The 19,527-nt window shown below is 51.0% G+C and overlaps 1 protein-coding gene across 1 annotated transcript; it reads left to right on the top strand.

The window, feature by feature from the left end:
- The first annotated feature begins 3,898 nt into the window (after window positions 1-3,898).
- On the top strand, window positions 3,899-18,518 carry ZIC4 (Zic family member 4). The gene is made up of 4 exons (XM_021685962.1): window positions 3,899-3,949; window positions 6,581-6,665; window positions 12,772-13,389; window positions 18,022-18,518. Exons 2-4 carry the CDS (start codon window positions 6,596-6,598, stop codon window positions 18,516-18,518), a joined length of 1,185 nt encoding a protein of 394 aa, XP_021541637.1. The 5' UTR covers window positions 3,899-3,949; window positions 6,581-6,595.
- Window positions 18,519-19,527: the final 1,009 nt, after the last annotated feature.

Consider the following 19,527-nt stretch of genomic DNA (forward strand, 5'->3'; position numbering starts at 1 on the left):
CGCGCGCCGTTCATTGGCCCGCCCGCCTCATCAATCCCAGGTATTGTAAAGCGCTTGACATCCCCTTTTGACAAACAGGGCTGCCAGGAGTAGCAACTTTTTTTTTTAGCCAAATTTTTTCCCTCTTCTCATGGAAAAATTGTTTTGCCACGATTCCTTTTCCTTCTCGCAGTCATATACACTTTCTCTCTTTTTATCCCTCTCTCTCTCTCCCATTCCTTCTCCCTCTCCCACTCCCTCTCACTATTTCTATCATCTCTCTTTTTTTCTCTATCTTGTCCTTCTTCAGACCTGCTTTTAGCTGAGCGATTTAGCTACTTGGGGCTTCTCCGAGAGTAGGAGGTGGGGATGGGGCTGGTAAACACAGGCACTTCCAGAATGTCCCGATTCAGCAACTTTCTTTTCTTTCTTCTCTCCTCTCCTCCCCAACCCCTTCAAGGGCAGCAAAGGAGGCTTTTGTTATTTGCTCCTTTTGAAGTTTGCTTCCCTCTTGCCTTGTCCCCCTCCTGTTCATAATTTAAGATCTCGGTAGAACACGGGCACTCGGCTATCTATTTATAAGAAATGTGATTTCTCAGGGTAATCGGTTGCCTCGATTTTCTCATCTTTATCAAATCGATTAGGCTTCCTGCGCTCCCCTTCCCCCCCCCCCCGCCAAAAAAAAAATAAGCACAGGTGGAAGAGAGCTCTTAACTTTCCAGGTTGTTGAGGTGGCATTTTTTTGTGTGTGTGGCAAATTGGAAACATTGTTGCCGAGTTGTGGGGTTTTTTTTTTTTTCTTCCTCTCCAGTGTTATTCTTCTTTTTTCTTCCTTTTCCCTAGTCTCCCTGGTCTGCCCCCGCTAACCCCCTCCCTCTGCACTCCTGTTCCCAACCAAGGCCCCTTTCATTCAGGTAAAACTGTAAATTTCCCAACGCCCCATTGTTCTTCAGTACTGCCCAAAGCTCTCTAGAAATCCCCGAATACTTTTTTGGTATTTAAATCCCCGATAGATAGGACCAATGTAAATTTTGTGACATTCAAACCTTTTCTGGTTCACAAATCAGTCACCCTTGTCACAGTTATTGAAATTCCGCAACTCGCCACACCAGGACGGTGGAAAAAGCGGGCGCGGTCTTTGTTGCCGACCAGGCTTTTGATCGCCAGAGAAAATTTACTTACCTTCAGATGAGTGAGCAGAAAAAGAAATAACACTCCCTTTGATTTAGTTAGGAAAATGCAGACATTTGGATTCAGTGCAAACATACAACACTCGCTTGTTTTCCCGATGCGGCCCTCGATTAACCTGTCTTTGCCCAGCGCAAAGTCTATTCAACAACTGCGCGTAGTTGCTTTTTGTCCTGTCCACAAAGAGCCATTGACTATATATTAAAATGATTGTTGAAAGGTAGAGGAGTATGGCACTTAAAAGCAGGAAAAAAAAATCCCTGTGACTCAATCAATTAAGGCGAGCAACATTTATGCATTTCAAAAAATGCATGCAGATGCGGGGGGGTTGGGGGATGAAGGTTGCATTTCTCGCAGCTCTGTTTAAAACCCAACAGCCCTGGCCGAGGGTTTAGCTGAAGCGTCTGCATATTCATTAGGTCTAATTATTTTCTAGTAAGGAAAACACAAAAAGCCAAGAGTCGGAATCCTTCAATTTGCCCTTTGTTTCTAACTTCATTTGGCTTCTTTGCAGCTGAATCAGAGCCCTAAACTCTTCTCAGACAAAGAAACCTCAACTCATCTTTTCACTGGCGGCCCTGTTAGGAAACTCACCAGTGCCCAGGCGAGAGGAAAATGAAAATGCATATTTTTTTTTGCCCAGTCCCCGGCGCTGGTTGCACTGGCTGGAGGAAGGCAGGGTCAGCGTCGGCCTCTCCTTGCCTTTTTAATTTCTGGTCTTTTCATCGACTAGATTCTCGCTTGGTGTTGGCGAGCTTAGTTGCCCTTTCCCTGGGCTTTCGCGGCTCAAAACTCGACTTGTGTATCTGGGATGGTTTCCCGGTGTCTGAAGGGACCTGGCCAGCATTTGCACTTATTGTGCTGGGAAATAGAAATTTGAGAAAGAAGAAAAAATCACATGTTCTGTCTCCAGCAACAAGTCTGAGTATAGCAGCCCAGCATTCCCCGCCAACTTTGAGTTGAACCGGTATGGGGAACGGAAGGAAAGGGCTAAGGCTTGAGGGGTGGTTTTTCAAAACAAAACAAAACAAAACAAAAAAACAAAAAACAAACTATTATACAGTTTGTTCAAACAGATATATCAAAACCACTCAATCTTTTCTGCTGCCTACAAAGGGAAGTTGAATCTTGCCTCCACTGCAATTGTAAAAACCTTATTTGCAAGGAGAAGTTTTCTCTAGAGGCTGTAGTGCTCTCACTAGGGAGAACAAATATTGAACCCACCTCGCCTGCTGTTCAGAAAAAAAAAAAAAAAAACAAGGGAGGGGACCTGAGGGGGAATGGTAGCTGTTGGGAGGGGGAGAGGGAAAGTAATTCTTCAAAAAAGAAAAGTCAGTCTTCTCTCTCCAGTCCGTGGAAAATCCAAGGGGGACGTTGACAAGAGGGTATTTTTAGGAAACGCTTCCAAATATACAGGGTAAGAGTGAATGTGAGGGAAAAAAAAAAAGTTGTGGGTTGTAGAAGTTATCAAGTGGGATTTGCGGCGCTCTCTGCAGGAAACGCAAGCGGCTCCAGTTCAAAGCCACATGCACCAACGTGACATATAAGCCATTAAAATATCATCCTGACGGCTCATTTCTGCTTCATCATACATTCCCTAACTGCTTCCCGAAAGCTGGAAAAGGAGAAATGAAGGATGACCGCCTTGCTGGAACCACAAAAGAGAGGCTTGGAGGGGTTTGTGGTTCCCCCTCGGCCACCCCAAAGTGATGCGCAGAAATGAGGCGATCCTGGCAACAGGTGGAGCAGGGTAAGTGCCTGAGTCCAGGGGGCAGATAGACGGGACCTGTACCACCAGCTGCTGGGTAGCAAGCGCCCTTAGCGGGGCCATTGGCACCCAAACCCCACTGGGGAAAGAGGCCCCAGCTAGACTTTCTCCCCGTCCCCTCCCTCATTAGCCCCCCCCAACCGTGAGTATAGGCCCCACCCCATTGACACTGAGGGGAGGAGGGGGCCCTTCCGCGGAGGGGCAGCGCTGGGGATGAGGCCATCTTTTCTTCCCCGGGGCGGGGGGGGGGGGGGGGGGGGGGGCAGGAGGACGAATGGGGCTCCCACTGGCACCCGGACCAAGAGCAGCTTGTTGCCCATCCGCCTTTCCTCCCCTCCTTGTAAACTGCCTGGGTGCCCCACCGTGGGCACAAGAAGGGGAGTCGTGGCGGAGAGCTTCCTTTGCTCCAAGTGAGAGGGACTCTCGCCAGGAGAGGGGCCCTGCAGGCAGCTTCTCTGCCCTGCCCCTGCGAGGATGACTGAGAGGGACTCGGCTTCCCCTTTCCAGGGTCAATGGAGCTAAGTTAGCCTGGCTGGCAGCAAGATGATGGGACTTCTCCGACCCAACCTGACGGCAGATGCTTGCTGGGTCGGCCGCGGGGCCGGGATCCTCGCCCTCTCGCGTCCTGGTCCTGCCTTAGGAAGTTGACCGCCTGGATCCTCTCTCTGCGCGCGGCCGGCCATGGGTTCGGGACTTGGCTTTCTTTCTTCCGAATGCGAATGAGGGCTACGACTAGCTCTCTGGGGAGCAGGCCCCAGCCGCCTAGAATTCTGGCCACTACCTTAGACATCTAGGGAGACAGGAAATTAGGGACAAGTGAGGCGGGAACAGAGTTGGGCTGCGAAAGAAAGCTAGGACTGCCTCAACGCCTTGACCGGAAAGTTTGGGGCTGATGAATGAGGTTGGTTGTCCGTAGGGACAGCTGGGAGCCAGTGAGGTCTTAGGAATGGAAAAGCGTTGAAGGGCTTCACCTTGGCCGGCACTGTCTGCAGGAGACTCCCTTTGGATTCCAAGGTCATATTTCTACCCTCTTACGGACAGCATCGGCCTCAGAGAGACGCAAAGCGAGTCACCAACTTCCTTTCCTCTAGCTGCGGGCAGGTGGGGGTGGGGAGTGTTCAAAGGGAAAGTTAAATGTCCGGGGCTGATCCTTCAGGCAACCCACTAATGCAGACTCTACTCTGGGTACACGAAGGTCACCCAGCCTTCAGCCCTGAGCCGGGAAACCTGAGCTGATCTCTCTAGGGAACAGAAGAATGAGGAAAGGCCGTCACACACCCCAGCCTTGCTGCCGGACTTCCTGGGGCTGGAGGGCCTGATGGAAGGGGGTCAGGGAGATGCCGGGGCAGCTGGCAACAACAGGCCGCGGGCAGAAGCGGGGCACCTTCTGGGTTTTTGCTTGAGAGCTCCCAGGCAGGCTGAAGGGCCCCTGCTCTGCATCCGCTCCAGCTGAGCTGTGGCTGAGAGGCCGGCGGGACTTTGCCTGAGCGCCCGCGGGTTAATCAGTGTGGAGCAGCGTTGATGGCTCCAGGACTGAAATCTCTGGTTTGGGAGGCGGGCTGTAGGTGACCTCTGACCTTAGGAAGGCCTGCATTGTTTAGGGCGACCCCACAATGTTCAGGCTTGGTGTTCCCCCAAAGAAAAACGGTGCGTTTTGCATGTACCCACAGGCCCACTTGCTTGGCTCTCCCCCAGAAAGATCAATTACCCCTGTTGTCTGGCACCCTTTCTTCTTTTCAAGGTGTGAGGAGGAAGGTAGATTCCAATAAGTCTCCAGGTTGTACTCCTGACTCTTGATTAAATGGCCCCGGGAGTGTGAGGAGACAAATCAGCAGCAGTCATTTGAGGAAAACCTTGCCAAGCATTTTCAGAGCTTTTATATCTCTGGGTTGGTGGGGATCTCAGGTCCAGGGGCCCAGGGATTGCCCCCAAATTCTTTCATCCCTCCTTCAGTGAGATATCTGGCTTGCTTCGCGGATTCAGAGTTTGAACCAAAGGAGAAGATTTTTACTCTGTTTACCTACACCAGTCTGATGTAGGAGCTACTACAGAGAAGATTACGGTGCCAGCTGCCAGCCCAAAGTCCAGCCTCTGCATTTGTTGGCATGCCTGTGGGTTTGTAATGCACAAAAGACTGCCAGGATCTGGGGGTAGAAGTGACCCAGGCCTCTTGGGGGGGGGGGGGGGGACTTGGGCAGCATTGTGGGTGGACAGGCCTCTCTAGGGAAACTCACACCCATTTCCCTCTGAGGCAAAAAAAGTAAATTCTATTAGTTCCAACCAACCAGGACTTTTCCCGTGCCAGACATCCTGCCATGAGGAAATTTTAGAGCGAGGATGCCCAGCATGCCACCTTTCTGTAGGAATGTAAAGTTGGGCCTCCTTTCTTTCCTGATTTGTGCAGGAAGGAGCTTATTACTTTTGAGGACAGAAGCCTTTGGTTAGAAAGAATTGAAAATAAATAAAACCCTCTGGGAAAAGGTGAGTCTATTCCCCCACCCCCACCCCTCAGGCTTGGACCTAGAAAAGAAGAGAGAGGGAAGGGTGAAAACACACAAGGTAGTTCAAGCCCAGATTGGGGGTTGAGGGAGAGAGAAAGAGATCTTTGAGCATAGAGAATTGGAAAGCCTTTGAGATAGCAGAGCCCCATTTGGATTTGGCCTGTGGTTCAACAAGTTAAACAATCGCTTGTTCTGTGGGCTGGAGTGTCAAGACAGGCAGACGTCCTCATTGACAGAGGGCGTGCTGTGTTTGTCCAGCCTGAGACCTTTTCAATGACTGTTTGTCTTTCTAGGCCAAATCAAGGGTTGGGGCTGGGTGGATCGCCTCTGGCTGTTCCACTGTCTTTAGCGTTGCCTGACAGATGCAAAGGTCCCCAGGATGGGTTTTAGGCTTTAAGATGGCCAAAGGCTTGGTAGCATTATCCACAAAGTGAATTTGATAAGGAATGCAAATATAACAGGGGGTTGGGAGGTATTTCTGACATTCTTAACTAAGAAATGGAGACAACCAGGACCAGATGATAGAAATGATACTTTTTTTTTTTCTATTCTGGTCAATTTTATATTAACTTTAAAAAATCAACCAATGATGATTTCCAAATGGGTTTGGGGGTGGAAGCCATATGACGGTAAGGGTTCCCATACCACTATGGGCAAGATCTACAAATTTACAAAGAGATTTCTCTCTTCTCAATTCCAATACTTGTACCTCAATTTTTAACCTGCCAATGTCCCAGAGGATACCCAGCTCTCCCCATTACAGTTCACTAAATTCAGAAAACTTAAAGAAAATAATGGGAATTTCTCATACAATGAATTCAAATTGTAGAAGTTAGAGGTATTTGAATGCTGACTGGTGCTTAAGTTCTATCTATAAGGGAAATCAACAAATGAGTTACGCCAAAAAAAATCTGGTAGGGAAATGATTTTTAATATTTTTTACCACAAAGGATGTATCATTTTGCAATAAATATGGGTAGTTCCCAGCAGAAGCCTTTTCTTTCACTTTTAAATTTGAAAATGGTCTAAGAAAGACTGAAAGAACTTCAGACCAACACTGATACATTCAGGCCACACAATCTTGCCATACAGACATGTATAAAATTGTTTAACTAGTGACTGTCCCTCTTTTCTTCTCAAACAGGCTCAAAGTCGGAAAATGAGATACAAGACTTCCTTGGTGATGAGGAAAAGATTACGGCTTTACCGAAACTCCCTGAAAGAGTCTAGTAAGTTAAAATTCTCTTTTGAATATTGGTTTGCTGAAGTTATTTTTTTAAGTGGGAAGTTTTGTTTTGTCTTTTGGTTATGTTGGGTTGTGAGCTTGTAGGTGTTTCTTGAGTTCCAATGAAACTGAGAACAACACCTTGGTATTTGATGCATTTGCACACAAATCAGCGACACAACATCCCACCAGCAGCCAGCTAATCCCCCTCTATGCCTACTCATCTGGACATTCTAGAATTAATATTTGACGACTCTCTCATTGAAACAACAACCCCTGACCTTCTGTAGTTCCACTGTCACATTATTCTATGACATATTCATCTTGAATTCATTTCCAGACGATTTGATTGGAATGAGGTTTGACATGTATTGGCTTCCATGAAAGGAGCAGACTTTGATCTTGGTGATGGGGTTTACATGATATGCATCATCTTTACCAGGGACACCAGCCTTCTGCAATGTGGCGGCAACTACGTTCCCACAATGTGGTGTCTGAACAGGGAGTGACTGACAGCCGCTCTGTCAGGAATACCTTCATTGTGAAGAATTTAATTTAATATTCCATTTAGAATAAGCATATGATTTAGGGTTGAGTGTTTTCCCTTCCAGGCGCTTCTAGTTTCCCTCATTTCAACTACACCACCAGCTGATGGTTGCCTCCAAGGTATTCCCTTGTTGGAAGGAAAAGCAACCTTCTTAACAAAAGTTAAATGGACAACTCAGGAAATGGCTTTCTTCTATTATTTTGGGATAATCTGATGGCAGAATTCTCAAGAGAGATGTGCTTATTATATAAATTCAGTTAATTCCTCGGTGCTGTTCTGGAAGATCCTTTGACCATGTTTCTTAATCTTTTGTCAAAAGATATTTAGCAGAAATATTGCTTGGAAATTAAATCTTATCCAAGTATATTTTATTTCATTCTCAGTTCCATTAATGATTAAAGCCCAAACTTCCATAGCAAAGGAGAGGAATAGCTTCCTTTATCTCCAAAATCCTAGATCTCATCTCCTTTGTACAATTTGGGCTAGGACATATAGTGGGCTCCTGGGGCTAAAGTTATTTATTTATTTATTTATTTTTTTCATAAGACTAGAGATAACCTCTCACTGCAGGAATCTAAAATCTATCTGTGAATAGCCTATAAAAAGACTTGTCCCTTGTTTTGGGTTGTAACCTGGCTAGAAACAGGGAAGAAAGGACTGAACAAGTGACAGCAGATCGAGATGCAGAGCATTCAGACAACAAGACTTGTTCTTGGCCAGGCTCTGTGCAGAGGCCCTCGGTTCCTGGGATCCTGCCCTGAGCATAACCTGCAACAGATAATCATCATTTAGCATTGCTTAAAATACCAAAGTGGAAAAATAGCCCAGCTATTGATTTGAAACTTCCCCTATTTCTTTCTTTCTTTCCAAATGAGAGAGGTCAGACATTCCCCAATTGGAGCCAGTAATGGGAGGAGCTGTGGCAGATGGTAGGGCCACCAAATGTCATATTTCTATATAACAGGACTAAAAAATCACTTTAGTGTATGCTGTTGCTTTGACCAGGTTGAGGTGAACAAAGATGCTTAGGGCAGGATTCTAGGCACTGGACGGATGTTTGGTGTCTGGTGGTGGAACTTGTTCCAAACAGGCCCCTACAAAAGCCTCCAGTGCTTCTTTGACTTCTACTGAAGATCTCTGAGCTGCAGAATGTGTCTCTTTTTTTCTGCAAATCAAGCAGGAAAGTGAACTCAACAATGCTGTAACCCCAGCATGGTTAGAAATAGAATGCTCCAGCCAAGCATTTGGTATTGGGAGTCAGGGTGGTGAGATAACTTTCTGAAAGAGAGGAACACCATTCCTCAGCCTGCCCTATCAAGTCAATGAAATCTGGACTCTTTGCTACCTGGCACTGGAAGACTCAGAGAAACAGCTCTGAAAACTAAAATATGCCTCCTTGCCATCAGTGCCCCACCTGTCATCTACGGTTACCTGGATACTGTTTTGGGGCTTATTTCAGAGATATGCTTTGAAGATCCTTATGTAATTACCCAGAGTTCCCTGTCTATAAATGTTAGTGGGTAAAATTGATTTTTTTTTTTCCTCCCTGTCTCTGTCCCTGGGAAAATGTCCCTCTGGGAGAATTCCTGGCCCCATTTATGTGTTTAGCCAACGTTCGAACCATGTGGCTCCAAGGAACTTGTAAGGATCAGGCAGCCTTAATGACCTGCAGGTCAAGTAACCCCTGGCTACTCAAGAAGCATCTACCCAGGGTGGGTCCATATGTTTGTAGTACTTCAAGAGAATGCTGCATCTGGGAAGGAGCTCCATGGGGCCACGTTACTGTCAGTGAATTTGGCTGAATCAGACATATCTGCCCTTTCACTGTTGGCACAAAAAGCCACACACATGTTCAAAGTTTTTCAAGGGTAAAGTTAGTATGAGTATGCAGCATATTAACACTCTACAAGTATAAAACCTCAGCTTCTTATCCCCAGAGTCTACGGAAACAGTGCTTAGAATTCAGGGGTCCACTAACTGGGAAGGGGAAAATTGCATCTTTATTCTCACCACCTTTCTAATGGAAAGTTACAGTTTTTTTCTAATACTTGTGTTGTTTACAGAAACAGGACTATTAGAGTTCACTGGCATCACAAGGCTTCCAAAAGGGTCCGTAGACTAAAACAACCTAAATACCCCTGTTCTCTGCTGTTATTCAAAGCTTTTGATGCAGGTGAGGTCACAGTGTATATATTAAGGGACCAATTTTTGTGCAAATCAGAGATTTAATGAAAGCAAAAGTGGATGATAAGTTTGACAAACATCCTAAACAGTAGGTTGTAGATCACAGAGGTCAGGTGGAAAGGAAAATATTTTTATTGCTGGACTACTGCAAAAATATCCCTGCACTTAGGCCTGAATGCTACAGGAGGAGTTGACTAAGCTCTATGGTGAGAGATGGTTAGGAAAAACAGCTGGGCAAGGGATCCCAGGGAGGGACACACTCCTCTTGGGTTTGGGGGTTTATTGTTTTTCTGGTTTTGGTTTTTGGGGTTTTTTTTGTTTGCGTTTGTTTGTTCATTTGTCTTTAGGAGGCCTTTGTGGGTTCAGCCCAGACTTGCCTAGATAACTGCAACATTCAGCAGACACCTGAGTTGGGGGAGGGGGGAGCCTTGAAATTACTCTGAGACAGGGCCTGACCATCACTTTGAGGAAGGGAAAATAGGGCAGGGGACAGGAGAGGAGGCTTCTGTAAGCAGAAGGGTAAATCCCAGAAAGTGAGAGCATGGGAGAAGGTAAAAGCCAGGAAGGAGACAAATCCTCAAAGTCTAGTCTCAACACTAAGTAGAAGTCCTTGGTTTCCAGAGCAGAAGGGATTTGCCTGTCAAAAGCTCTCCTTCAACTTTTTCTTTTCTTCTCTTCCCATCCCTTCCCTTCCCTTCTCTTTTCTTTTTTCTTTTTAATGCTAAGGCATCATCTATTGGCTGCATTGCTTAAGCTCTTCCGGCCGGCCAGAGGAGCAGAAAGACCTGGACTTGTCAAAGCCCAGGGAAATTGTGGAAGTTAATCCCTCGATAAAATGCGGCCCGAGCCGGGAACAAAGCAGTAAATGAAGAAAGTCTCAAAGAATCTGCCAACCATTATAAATAAGTTAATTATTTTTTAAAATTAAAAAGAAACCCCCTTTTACTGACTAGGAAATGTATAATAGTTCTTGGTGCTGGGGATGGGTGGGGCAGCCCAATCAACTCCCAGTCAGACTTCCTTGCAATCTGTCCCAACTTCTCACCTTTGCTAGGGATACAGGGTTTTTTACTCAATCCTTTAAAACTTCTCTTAAAAATCCAAGCCTTTCTTTGCTTTGGAGTCGTTTTCTATGGCCGCTAGGGAGGCCCAAGTACTTAAGTTGGCATTTTGGCTGCAGAGAGCAAGGCAGGCGTAAGGGCGAGCGGCCCTTTAAATCGCCAAGCTGTGCAGCCGGCCCTAGCCGGTCCGCGGCGCAAACAAAGGACACTCCCCCCTGCTCAAGCCCTACTAGACTGAGGCCAAAACGGAAAGGTTTTTTGTTTTTTGGGGTTTTTTTGTTTTTTCCCGCCGGCCAACCTCCACCCCAAAACGGTGGATCCTCAGCTCGGGAGGGCGTTTCGTGAGAGCAGGAGGTGGGCCCGCAGTCCCATGCACAGCCTGGGCGGGGAAACTTGGCGTCCACTTTTCTCAGAGCCCGGAGGGCTAGCGAGGAGAGAGGCAGAGACTCCGACCGCAGGCAACAAGTGGTGGGAGCTGAAAGTGGGAGGGATCCCAAGGTCCCTTCACAGAGACTCCGTTTGCGGCAGGGTACAGAGCTCAAGACCACAAATTGACTCGGGGAAACTCTGGGGTGAGGGAGGACCTGTTTCTCCTTGCAGCATGCCTCTCGCCTTTGTTTCTTTGGACAGCCGGCCCGCGAGGCGAAGGGATTTGTGGCTGAGAGGATTCTTAGCCCCTCTTGGGAGGGTAGCGTGGTATCGAGGCCAGCCTCTCTCAGGTCATCACTGCCTCAGGCCCGCTCCCGGGTTCTGGGCGGGATTCTTGGGTTCACGCGTCTCCGAGCGCGGGGGGCACTTGGGAGGGTCTGGCAAGGCCAAGCGGAAGGAATAGATTGGGGAGGAGGAAAAGGGGAGGGAAGAATAAAGAATCCAAGGAAATCAGAGAGAGAAATGAAGGACAGAAGAAATCTCGGCGAAAGCGAGAAAATAGAGCTCAAGGGCTCCTAGGCTAGGAGTTCCTCCGCTCCCGGTCGCATAGTCTGCAGTCCCTGGAAACAGGCCCCCGCCTCCTCTGGCTCCTGGGACAAACTGATGAAGCAGGCCTCCATCCCCGCGCGCTCTGTGCTGCCCTTCAGCCCGGGCAGGGCTGGATCTGCCCGTCTAAGAATCCGAGTACTTTACGTACAGCGCAACACCCCCTCCCTAAAGTCGTGGTGAAAGAAGGCATAACCCAGCCCCACTCACTTCCAGGAGCAGTGAGGCAGAGCAGATCCACTCAGCTTTCGAGAAAGGAGGGGGAGGGGGCTCAAGAGGAGAGAAAAGAATCCGTGCCCGGGTCAGAGCGCATGAGCAGTAGAAGCAAGAAATGCTGGGGGTAGGGTGGGGTGAGGTGGAGAGAGGGGTGGGCGGGGGGGGGGGGGGAGCGGGGGGGACGGGGGGGGGGGGGGGGGGGGGGGGGGGGGGGGGGGGGGGGGGGGGGGGGGGGGGGGGGGGGGGGGGGGAGAGAGAGAGCGAGTGTGTGTGTGTGTGTGTCCGCGTGCGGCGGGACCTGTCATTGCTGACGTCGGGCCGGGCTGCGGGCCAATAGGCGACCTAGGTGATTGTTCCTCTCCGCGGGCCGGGGCCGCGGCCCCGAATCTCTATTCACTTCCTCACGCGTCCCGCTGCTACCTCTGTAGTGTACGGGATTTCAAGTAGGCATTAAAGACCGGGGGGGGGGGGGGGGGGAGCAGAGCCCGAAATTTGGGGGGAGAAAAAAAAAACTTCGCATAAGTTTTTTGTGGTTGTTCTTTCCCCTCCCGGCTGTCAGGTGACTGGTGTGAACGGCCTGACCTAAGGGAGCTCTGGGGAGCCCAGGACGGGATGCAGCAGGCCGTGCTCTCCCAGCCGAGTTGGGCACTGAAATTAGTATATATGACCGAGGCGCTTCCGCACCACCACCACCTAAAACATCACCATTTGCCTCACCTCCATTCCCCCGCAGGGCTCCGCGACCCTGAAAGCCCCAGGGAGTTGGCTGCCAAAGCACGCTTGAGGAGCAGGTCGGACCCCCCTGGAGCAGAGCCCAGGGCCCCCCAGAAACCCACAGACTCAGCACTGCGCACCCTACAGCTCCTTCCACCTGCCCCGCAGCCTCCATCCTTCTCCCACTCATGGAGCGGCAGGGGGCTCTACCGAACTGCCGCCCAGCTGGTCCGCAGCGGAGGCGCTTGGCCTCTCGCTGTCCACTCCGTTCGCGGCCGCCTCTGTCTGCCTCCCGGTCCCGGTGCTGACGGCAGAGGCTGTGGTGTGGCTGGGCTGGGCCTGCCCCCCGGGGCCTGATGGAATGCTCGGCCCACGCCGCCCGTTCTCACGCGCGCTATTTGTCTCGACAACAGGTAGCAGCTCCGGACACCATGGCCCCCAGCTTGCTGCCGCCTCCAGCTCCTCGGTGTTCCCGGGCCTTCAAGAGCAGCCGCCCCAGGCCTCCCCCAGCGGCACTTTGAACGAACTCCTGCGTCTGGGGTTCCCTGGAGACATGTACGCGCGACCGGAACCCTTTGCGCCGGGGCCAGTGGCCCGCAGCGACGCCCTGGCAGCTGCCGCGGCCCTGCACGGCTACGGGGGCATGAACCTGACCGTGAACCTCGCCGCGCCCCACGGTCCCGGCGCCTTCTTCCGCTACATGCGCCAGCCGATCAAACAGGAGCTCATCTGCAAGTGGCTGGCAGCGGATAGCCCCGCGCCCCCGCGCCTCTGCTCCAAAACTTTCAGCACCATGCACGAGCTGGTCACACACGTCACCGTGGAACACGTCGGCGGCCCGGAGCAGGCCAACCACATCTGCTTCTGGGAGGAGTGTCCGCGCCAGGGCAAGCCCTTTAAAGCCAAATACAAACTTGTAAATCACATCCGCGTGCACACGGGCGAGAAGCCCTTCCCCTGTCCTTTCCCGGGGTGTGGGAAGGTCTTTGCTAGATCAGAAAATCTCAAAATACACAAAAGAACTCACACAGGTCAGTATTCGGCACTCGTGCGGACCCTCTGGGGAAGCAGGCGGCCTCTTCTGGGCCCTCGGGGTTGGATTTCCTCAAGTTCCATCTGGGAGGAGGGGGGATATCTTGGCGTTTCCATGAGCCAAGTCCATAAAATATTAATTATGCCCTTCTATATTAGAATCACAGAAGTTTCCTGAGGCTGTGTGTGGGGAGGATAGTGCGGGATTTTTGCTCTTGGGGTGGGGGGGGGAGGCGAGTGTGAACGTGCTTGGGTCTCTGTGTGTGCAAATGTCTGTTCCCTGATCATCGAGTTTGATTTTCAGGTTTTAAAATGGCACTGTTCCCCAAAGTCGTAAAGACATAGAACCAATTTGATTTTCCTGATCCTTTTGGAATCCTGTGGAAAGTACTCTTCCATGGGGTGGGCTTGACAACCTGACCACCACCTGAACTGAGGGGTCACGAGGCCCTTGTTGCCTTTAGGATTTAGGATCTCATGGGCTAAGTTTGCCTCCGTTTTGGAGCCTTGGTGACCTGACACTTGGGACATTTGACAAACCCTTTTGCTTTAGCAGAGACCCAAGGAGACTCATCTGCCTTAAATGTCATTTACCGAGCTGTTAAGTGAAATGGGGACATGTGTCAACCACATCTGTTAGTCCTAGTTAACAGAAAGAAAAGGAGCCTGCTCAAGAGCATGCAAAGTTGAACTCCTCTGGCCAGAAGCATCTCTAATTAATGCAATTGCAAGGAGAAAGTTTTCACACTTCCCAGAACAGCCTGTGAAGTTACATTAATTAGTTTAGCTGCCGAGGTTGTACTCTCCCTAGCTAGGGTTTCCTCACCCAAACTCCCTGGAAGTTTAAGAAGTCAACATCTCCCGTCCTCTATTTTGGGGGTAGAAGAAGGGGACTAGTGGGGAGAGAAGAGGGTGAAATAAGTTCCAGCTTGGTGCCCTACTTCTCTTACTCTTTTGGCGCTCTACCTTACCTCTCTATTCTTGGTGGAAATATCAGCAAGCATTAGAGTCAAAGGACTCCCCCAGGCTGGCACTGCTGGGGAAATAAATTTGCAAATCCTGCTTTCTCCCCCAAACCCTGCAATCTCGGGGAAGGTGCCTGGCCATGACACTGGCACAGGCGGAGTCCAGACCAAAGTTCACTCTTAGTCCTACTTTATTTCCATAGCATATCTAAAAACGTACCAGTTTTCCCGAACTGTTTCCAGTACCCTTCCCTCTTCCCTCCCTTCCCTCGCGCAAGCATTCGTTCCCCCTTCCCACCCTCCGAGTTTTATCTCGGGGGAGGGGAGGAGAAGTGAGGCCCTGCTCACCTCCCACAGGCTCACTACTCCAGGAGCTGACGGCCCGGACTGCGAAGATAGAAGCGCAGTCCTGAGCCAGAGAAGGAACTCATTTTTAATGACCAGGGGTTTTTTAAACAAACAAACTTTTACTGCTCTTTGCCGGCCTACTGTTTGAAGTCCATGAAGCAGAAAATGGTTAAATTCTTAGTGCAATCGACCTACAGCAGAGAAGCAAGTTCAGTGCGCCCAGGCTGGCTCAGGTTTGCGTCTATTCAGGACAGAATTCTAAGTGCGTCCTTTCCACTGGCAGTCCTGATTCATTATCGCTGGAGTTAAAAAAAAAAAAAAAATCTACTGAGCCTCGCCTGCTCCGGCGTTTCCTTCAAACCCCCCTCCTAAGTAATGAAAAGAGAGACAGAGAGAGAAACAAAAAACAAAATGTTTCTCAAATGGCAATAGACCTCACTACAAATTATTCATGAAGACAGTTCTCTATTCAACAGGAAAATAATTGCCTTTTCAAATATTAATGGCGTTTCATTTCCTCGAGTCGCGGAAGCGGTGAACAGGAGCTGATTTCTCAGGAGTTGAGATTCTCCCGGATCTGAATCCCGGGCCTGGCTTCGGAGGCAGCTGCCCCAAGCCCGTGCCGAAAGGTTTCACTTTGTGGCGGTCACAGCAATCCCGGAACAATGGTGCCGCCGCGAGGGAGACGCGGGCCAGCCGCGGCGCTCCAGCCCGACCCCGCCGCCTGCCCACTTCCCGGGACCCTCAATTGGGGGATCGCCGCACCTTCCCAGGCAGTCTATAGAGAGAGGCAGGGCTGGGATCCAAGGTAGAGAAGAGTCTGCGCCGGGACACAGATGCTAGGTAACCTGGCCCAGCCACAAGTGCGAGAAAATGGCGCTAGCGGAACTGCACCGCAGCTTCCGAACTTTGTCAGGCGGGTTTGGCGCAGGGCCGGGAAGGAGGCCTCTCCCGGCTGCTGAGCCTCTGGGAGGAGACTCCGGGCTTTTCAAGACTTAGCCCCAGGCTCAGGTCGCTCCGGACCGGCTGCAGGGCCCCGGCCCAACCCTGCCTCTCCACATCCACCCACCCACCCACGGCACAACGCCCGGACCTGGTGGGAAGGGAGGAGGCGGGAGGCAGGGTATTGGGGGTGGGAGTGGGGGCGCGATGTTAGTCAAGGAGTCCAAGGAACCTCCTGCAGCTAGGGAGAGGCCGGGAGGGCGCGGGGTTGGGGGACGCGGCCTCACCTGGCGTCCCTGGGGCCTCCGAACTTCCAAGCTGCCCGAATCGCCTTCAGTGCCCTGCTTTTTCCCTCTGCTCCTCGTCTGGGATGAAATCACTGTTTCTGTTTTACGTGAATGTCCATCGAGGTGCGCGCAAATGGGATAAGTGTGTGGGGGAATATTTTGGGGGGTGGGCAATCAACCTCAAATTCTATTCCTCCTCTGTGTTCTCAGCAAATCTTGTTTTCTTTTGCAGGCCCTGAATTGCATGGTTCTTGTAAGTGATTTTAGAAAGAAAAGAAGGAAGGGAGAAATAAAAGTTTTAGTTTCGCAGATGCCAAAAGGGATCAGAGGGGAGAAAATAAGGGGCAAATAGGGACACTGATGTATTCTGCATCTTTCTCGTTTATTGTTTTTATTTTTTAATAAAATGGTACCGGTGTGCCGAGAAATGGCAGATGCCAGCACCGCCCAGTGTTCCACTGTACTAGCAGTACTCCTGCAGGGTCGCAGGACGCAGCGACCGGTCGGTGCCAGAACCCTGGGCTCCCAATCCGCAGCTGCACGGAGGCGAGGGTTGTGCGCAAACCTTTGACTCCGCCTGAGCTTCAGCCCGGCTCAGGACTAGAGGCTTTGTTTGTTCAAACCTGCCCCAAAGCACCCGTCTTTCCTGGAAGTGGCGGGAGAAGCGACCACAAAGGCAACAGTCCTCCAGCCATGCATCTCTTTCTTAGCCAGACGCTTGGTAGCCTTTCTCTCAACCCAGGGCGCCCAGTGGCATCCATTTGTTTAAGACGCCTAGACACTTCCTCCCCACCTTTCCACAGCATCTGCAGCTCCAGCAGGAACCTGGGCTTCCAGGTTCTTGGGGTCCTTTCCACCCCTACATTTCAGCGAATCCAGCCGCCGGTGAGCTCCTGGATGGGGGCTCGGTCCTCGGCGAATATTTCCACCCTAACGCGCGCTCGCGCCTTCCCGCGGCTCTACAGGGCATCGCATCACGGATCTGAGCCCCACCCGGGTCTACCCCGGCTGCCCGCTTGTCTTCCTGGCCTGGTCTTATCTCAGCAGCTGCGTTCATCCGGAAGCCGCCGAGCTCAAGGGTGCGATTACGCGAGAGGCCTCGGATCCCGCTTGGCCCCGGCAAACCCTGCAGCGCCTGCCTCTCAGCTCAGACCTGCGAGGCCCGACCGCGGGGCGTGGGTGGTCTGGGGAGGCTATTCGACCTCTCAAGTCGTTTCGGACTGGGAGAGCCGGCTGCCCGCGGCAGTGTCTCCGGGAGGCCGCTGGAGCAGCGTAATAAAATATTATTGCCGGCGCGCGGAACTGGAGGGATCCCGGACTGTTTAGGCAAGATTTGAAGAATGCTGCTAAATGTTTGCCCTCAGGGGGTAAAAGGGAAGGGGGAGGGGGCTCCATTTCCCGTAAAAATTGCGTTTGAAGTGAGTCATTGCTCAGAATACCTTTCCCTGCAGCACGAATCCACATTATGCATATGCCGTGTGCATCGGCTGCGCATCTTTAAATTATTCCATCTCCTTGACGTTTGCACGAAACCTACTTTAGGAAACAATTTGGGCCATGGTGGGGTGTGTGCGAGGTGGACCGCTGGGCTGGGTGGGCCATGGTGTGTGTGTGTGTGTGTGTGTGTGTGTGTGTGTGTGTGTGTGTGTGTGTGTGGTGGGGGGAGAGAGACATTCGACTAGAACCAGCAACTTTAAATTGAGCCGATGCTAGCTCCTCACTCAACTCTATTCTCGGGCAAAGGTACTTCTTGGCTCCGAGTGGAGGAAATTGGGAGGAAAAGAACCGGAGTGGATCAGGATGGAAACTCGACTAACATGGAGTCTTTGTCGCTCCTCCTTCTTACCCTCCCCCACCACCCCCTTGCCCAGGCGGGAGAGGGGGAGGGGTGGCAGCGTGCTGGAGGAAGCTCGGGGAGCGTTCTGAGCGGGAGAAGGGGGTGATGGTCCTGAGATGCCAAAAGGAAAGAGGTTTCTGAAAATCTTCTGTGGGTTTTTTCCAAAAAATGACAGAGAAATTGAGAAGGGTGGTGAGGCCCAGCGGGGGCCACGACCCACGCGCACTAATGTCTCTGCGTTGCCTCCACCAGGCGAGAAACCTTTCAGGTGCGAGTTCGAGGGCTGCGAGAGGCGCTTCGCCAACAGCAGCGACCGCAAGAAGCACTCGCACGTGCACACGAGCGACAAGCCATACACGTGCAAAGTGCGCGGATGCGACAAGTGCTACACGCACCCCAGCTCGCTGCGTAAGCACATGAAGGTGCATGGGCGCTCACCGCCGCCGCCTAGCTCTGGCTACGACTCCGCCACGCCGTCTGCCCTCGTGTCGCCCTCGTCGGACTTCGGCCGCGAGCCCCCGGTGGCCTCCTCGGCGGCGGTGGTGGCGCGTGGCGCGGACCTGAGCGAATGGTACGTGTGTCAAGGCGCGGGCCCCGCCGCAGCTGCCCCCGCCGCGCCCCCAAACCCCCAGACACCACCTGGCCCAGCCGCTGCCGCCGCCGCCGCCGCCTCCGGTATTAGGGCTGCTGCTGGGGTTGCCGCTTCCGGTACACAGACTGCTAGTCTAGGCGGGGTTACTGAGGCTTGAAGAGAGAGGGTAAGGAAGGAAGGAAGGGAGAGAGAAGGAAAGGAAGGTAACCACTAAAGGTTGTTAGAGCTCATTTAAGGTGCTGATATAATGTCCATTATTTTAAAATATAAATATGGTTCCCATATTTATTCTACAATCACACCCAGCACCCTCCACCCACCCTGACACAGACGCCTTCATGACTGGGTAGGGTGACCCCAGTGTTCCCGTAGAAAAAGTACAGAAAGAGACAGGGAGAATGAAAAAAAAAGATACATTAGAAGAGTTTGTGTGCAAAGTTGGCAGCTGCAGGCGGTGAAATTAAGATCACAAAGTCCTTTCCTGGTTCACAGAATGAGAAATGTTTTCAAGGCCTGGGCAGCTCGGATTGCCACCCATACTCCCTTCCCAGCCCCCATTGGGAGCCTCCTCCAAAGTTCCAATCGCAGAAGGTGGCAGAGGGAATTCCTGAGCCATTATCTTGCCTATTTCCTTCTACTTTTGCCTCCCTACATTACCGCCTCCTTCAGCTATCCTTTGAAACAAAAATGCACAAGTCACAGATTCCAAATTTTCCAACTACTTTTTACAAAGGAGATAAAAGGGAGAGGGGTTTAAGCACCTAACCCTGGGCATCACATGCCACCCTCACACGGACTGGCCCAACCACACAAATATATCTGTCTGCCTGTCTGTCTGCCCCGTATACATTTTATACTTGGGGTAGGGTATGAGTCCTAACAACAGAAAATGTAGACAAAAGAGTGCTAGAGGGGCTCTTGGATTCAATACTCTGAAGACTCCCGGGACCAATCACCCTCTCCCCACCCCCCCCTTGTAGAGGTGCTGCCTGTGGAATATTGTGGGTGCTTGGCGCTGGGGGTGAAGAGTGGGCCAATGACGTCACTGAGCCAAGGCCTCCACAGTGAAGGGATTTGGCCTAGGCAACAGTGTCTGGATAAATCACATCAATTCTGTGATGATCTTTGTAAAAAACCTCACAATTGTTGGTCTTATTTTTAAAAAG

The sequence above is a fragment of the Neomonachus schauinslandi genome, chromosome 1 (assembly GCF_002201575.2).
Source record: "Neomonachus schauinslandi chromosome 1, ASM220157v2, whole genome shotgun sequence".
Lineage (NCBI taxonomy): Eukaryota > Metazoa > Chordata > Mammalia > Carnivora > Phocidae > Neomonachus > Neomonachus schauinslandi.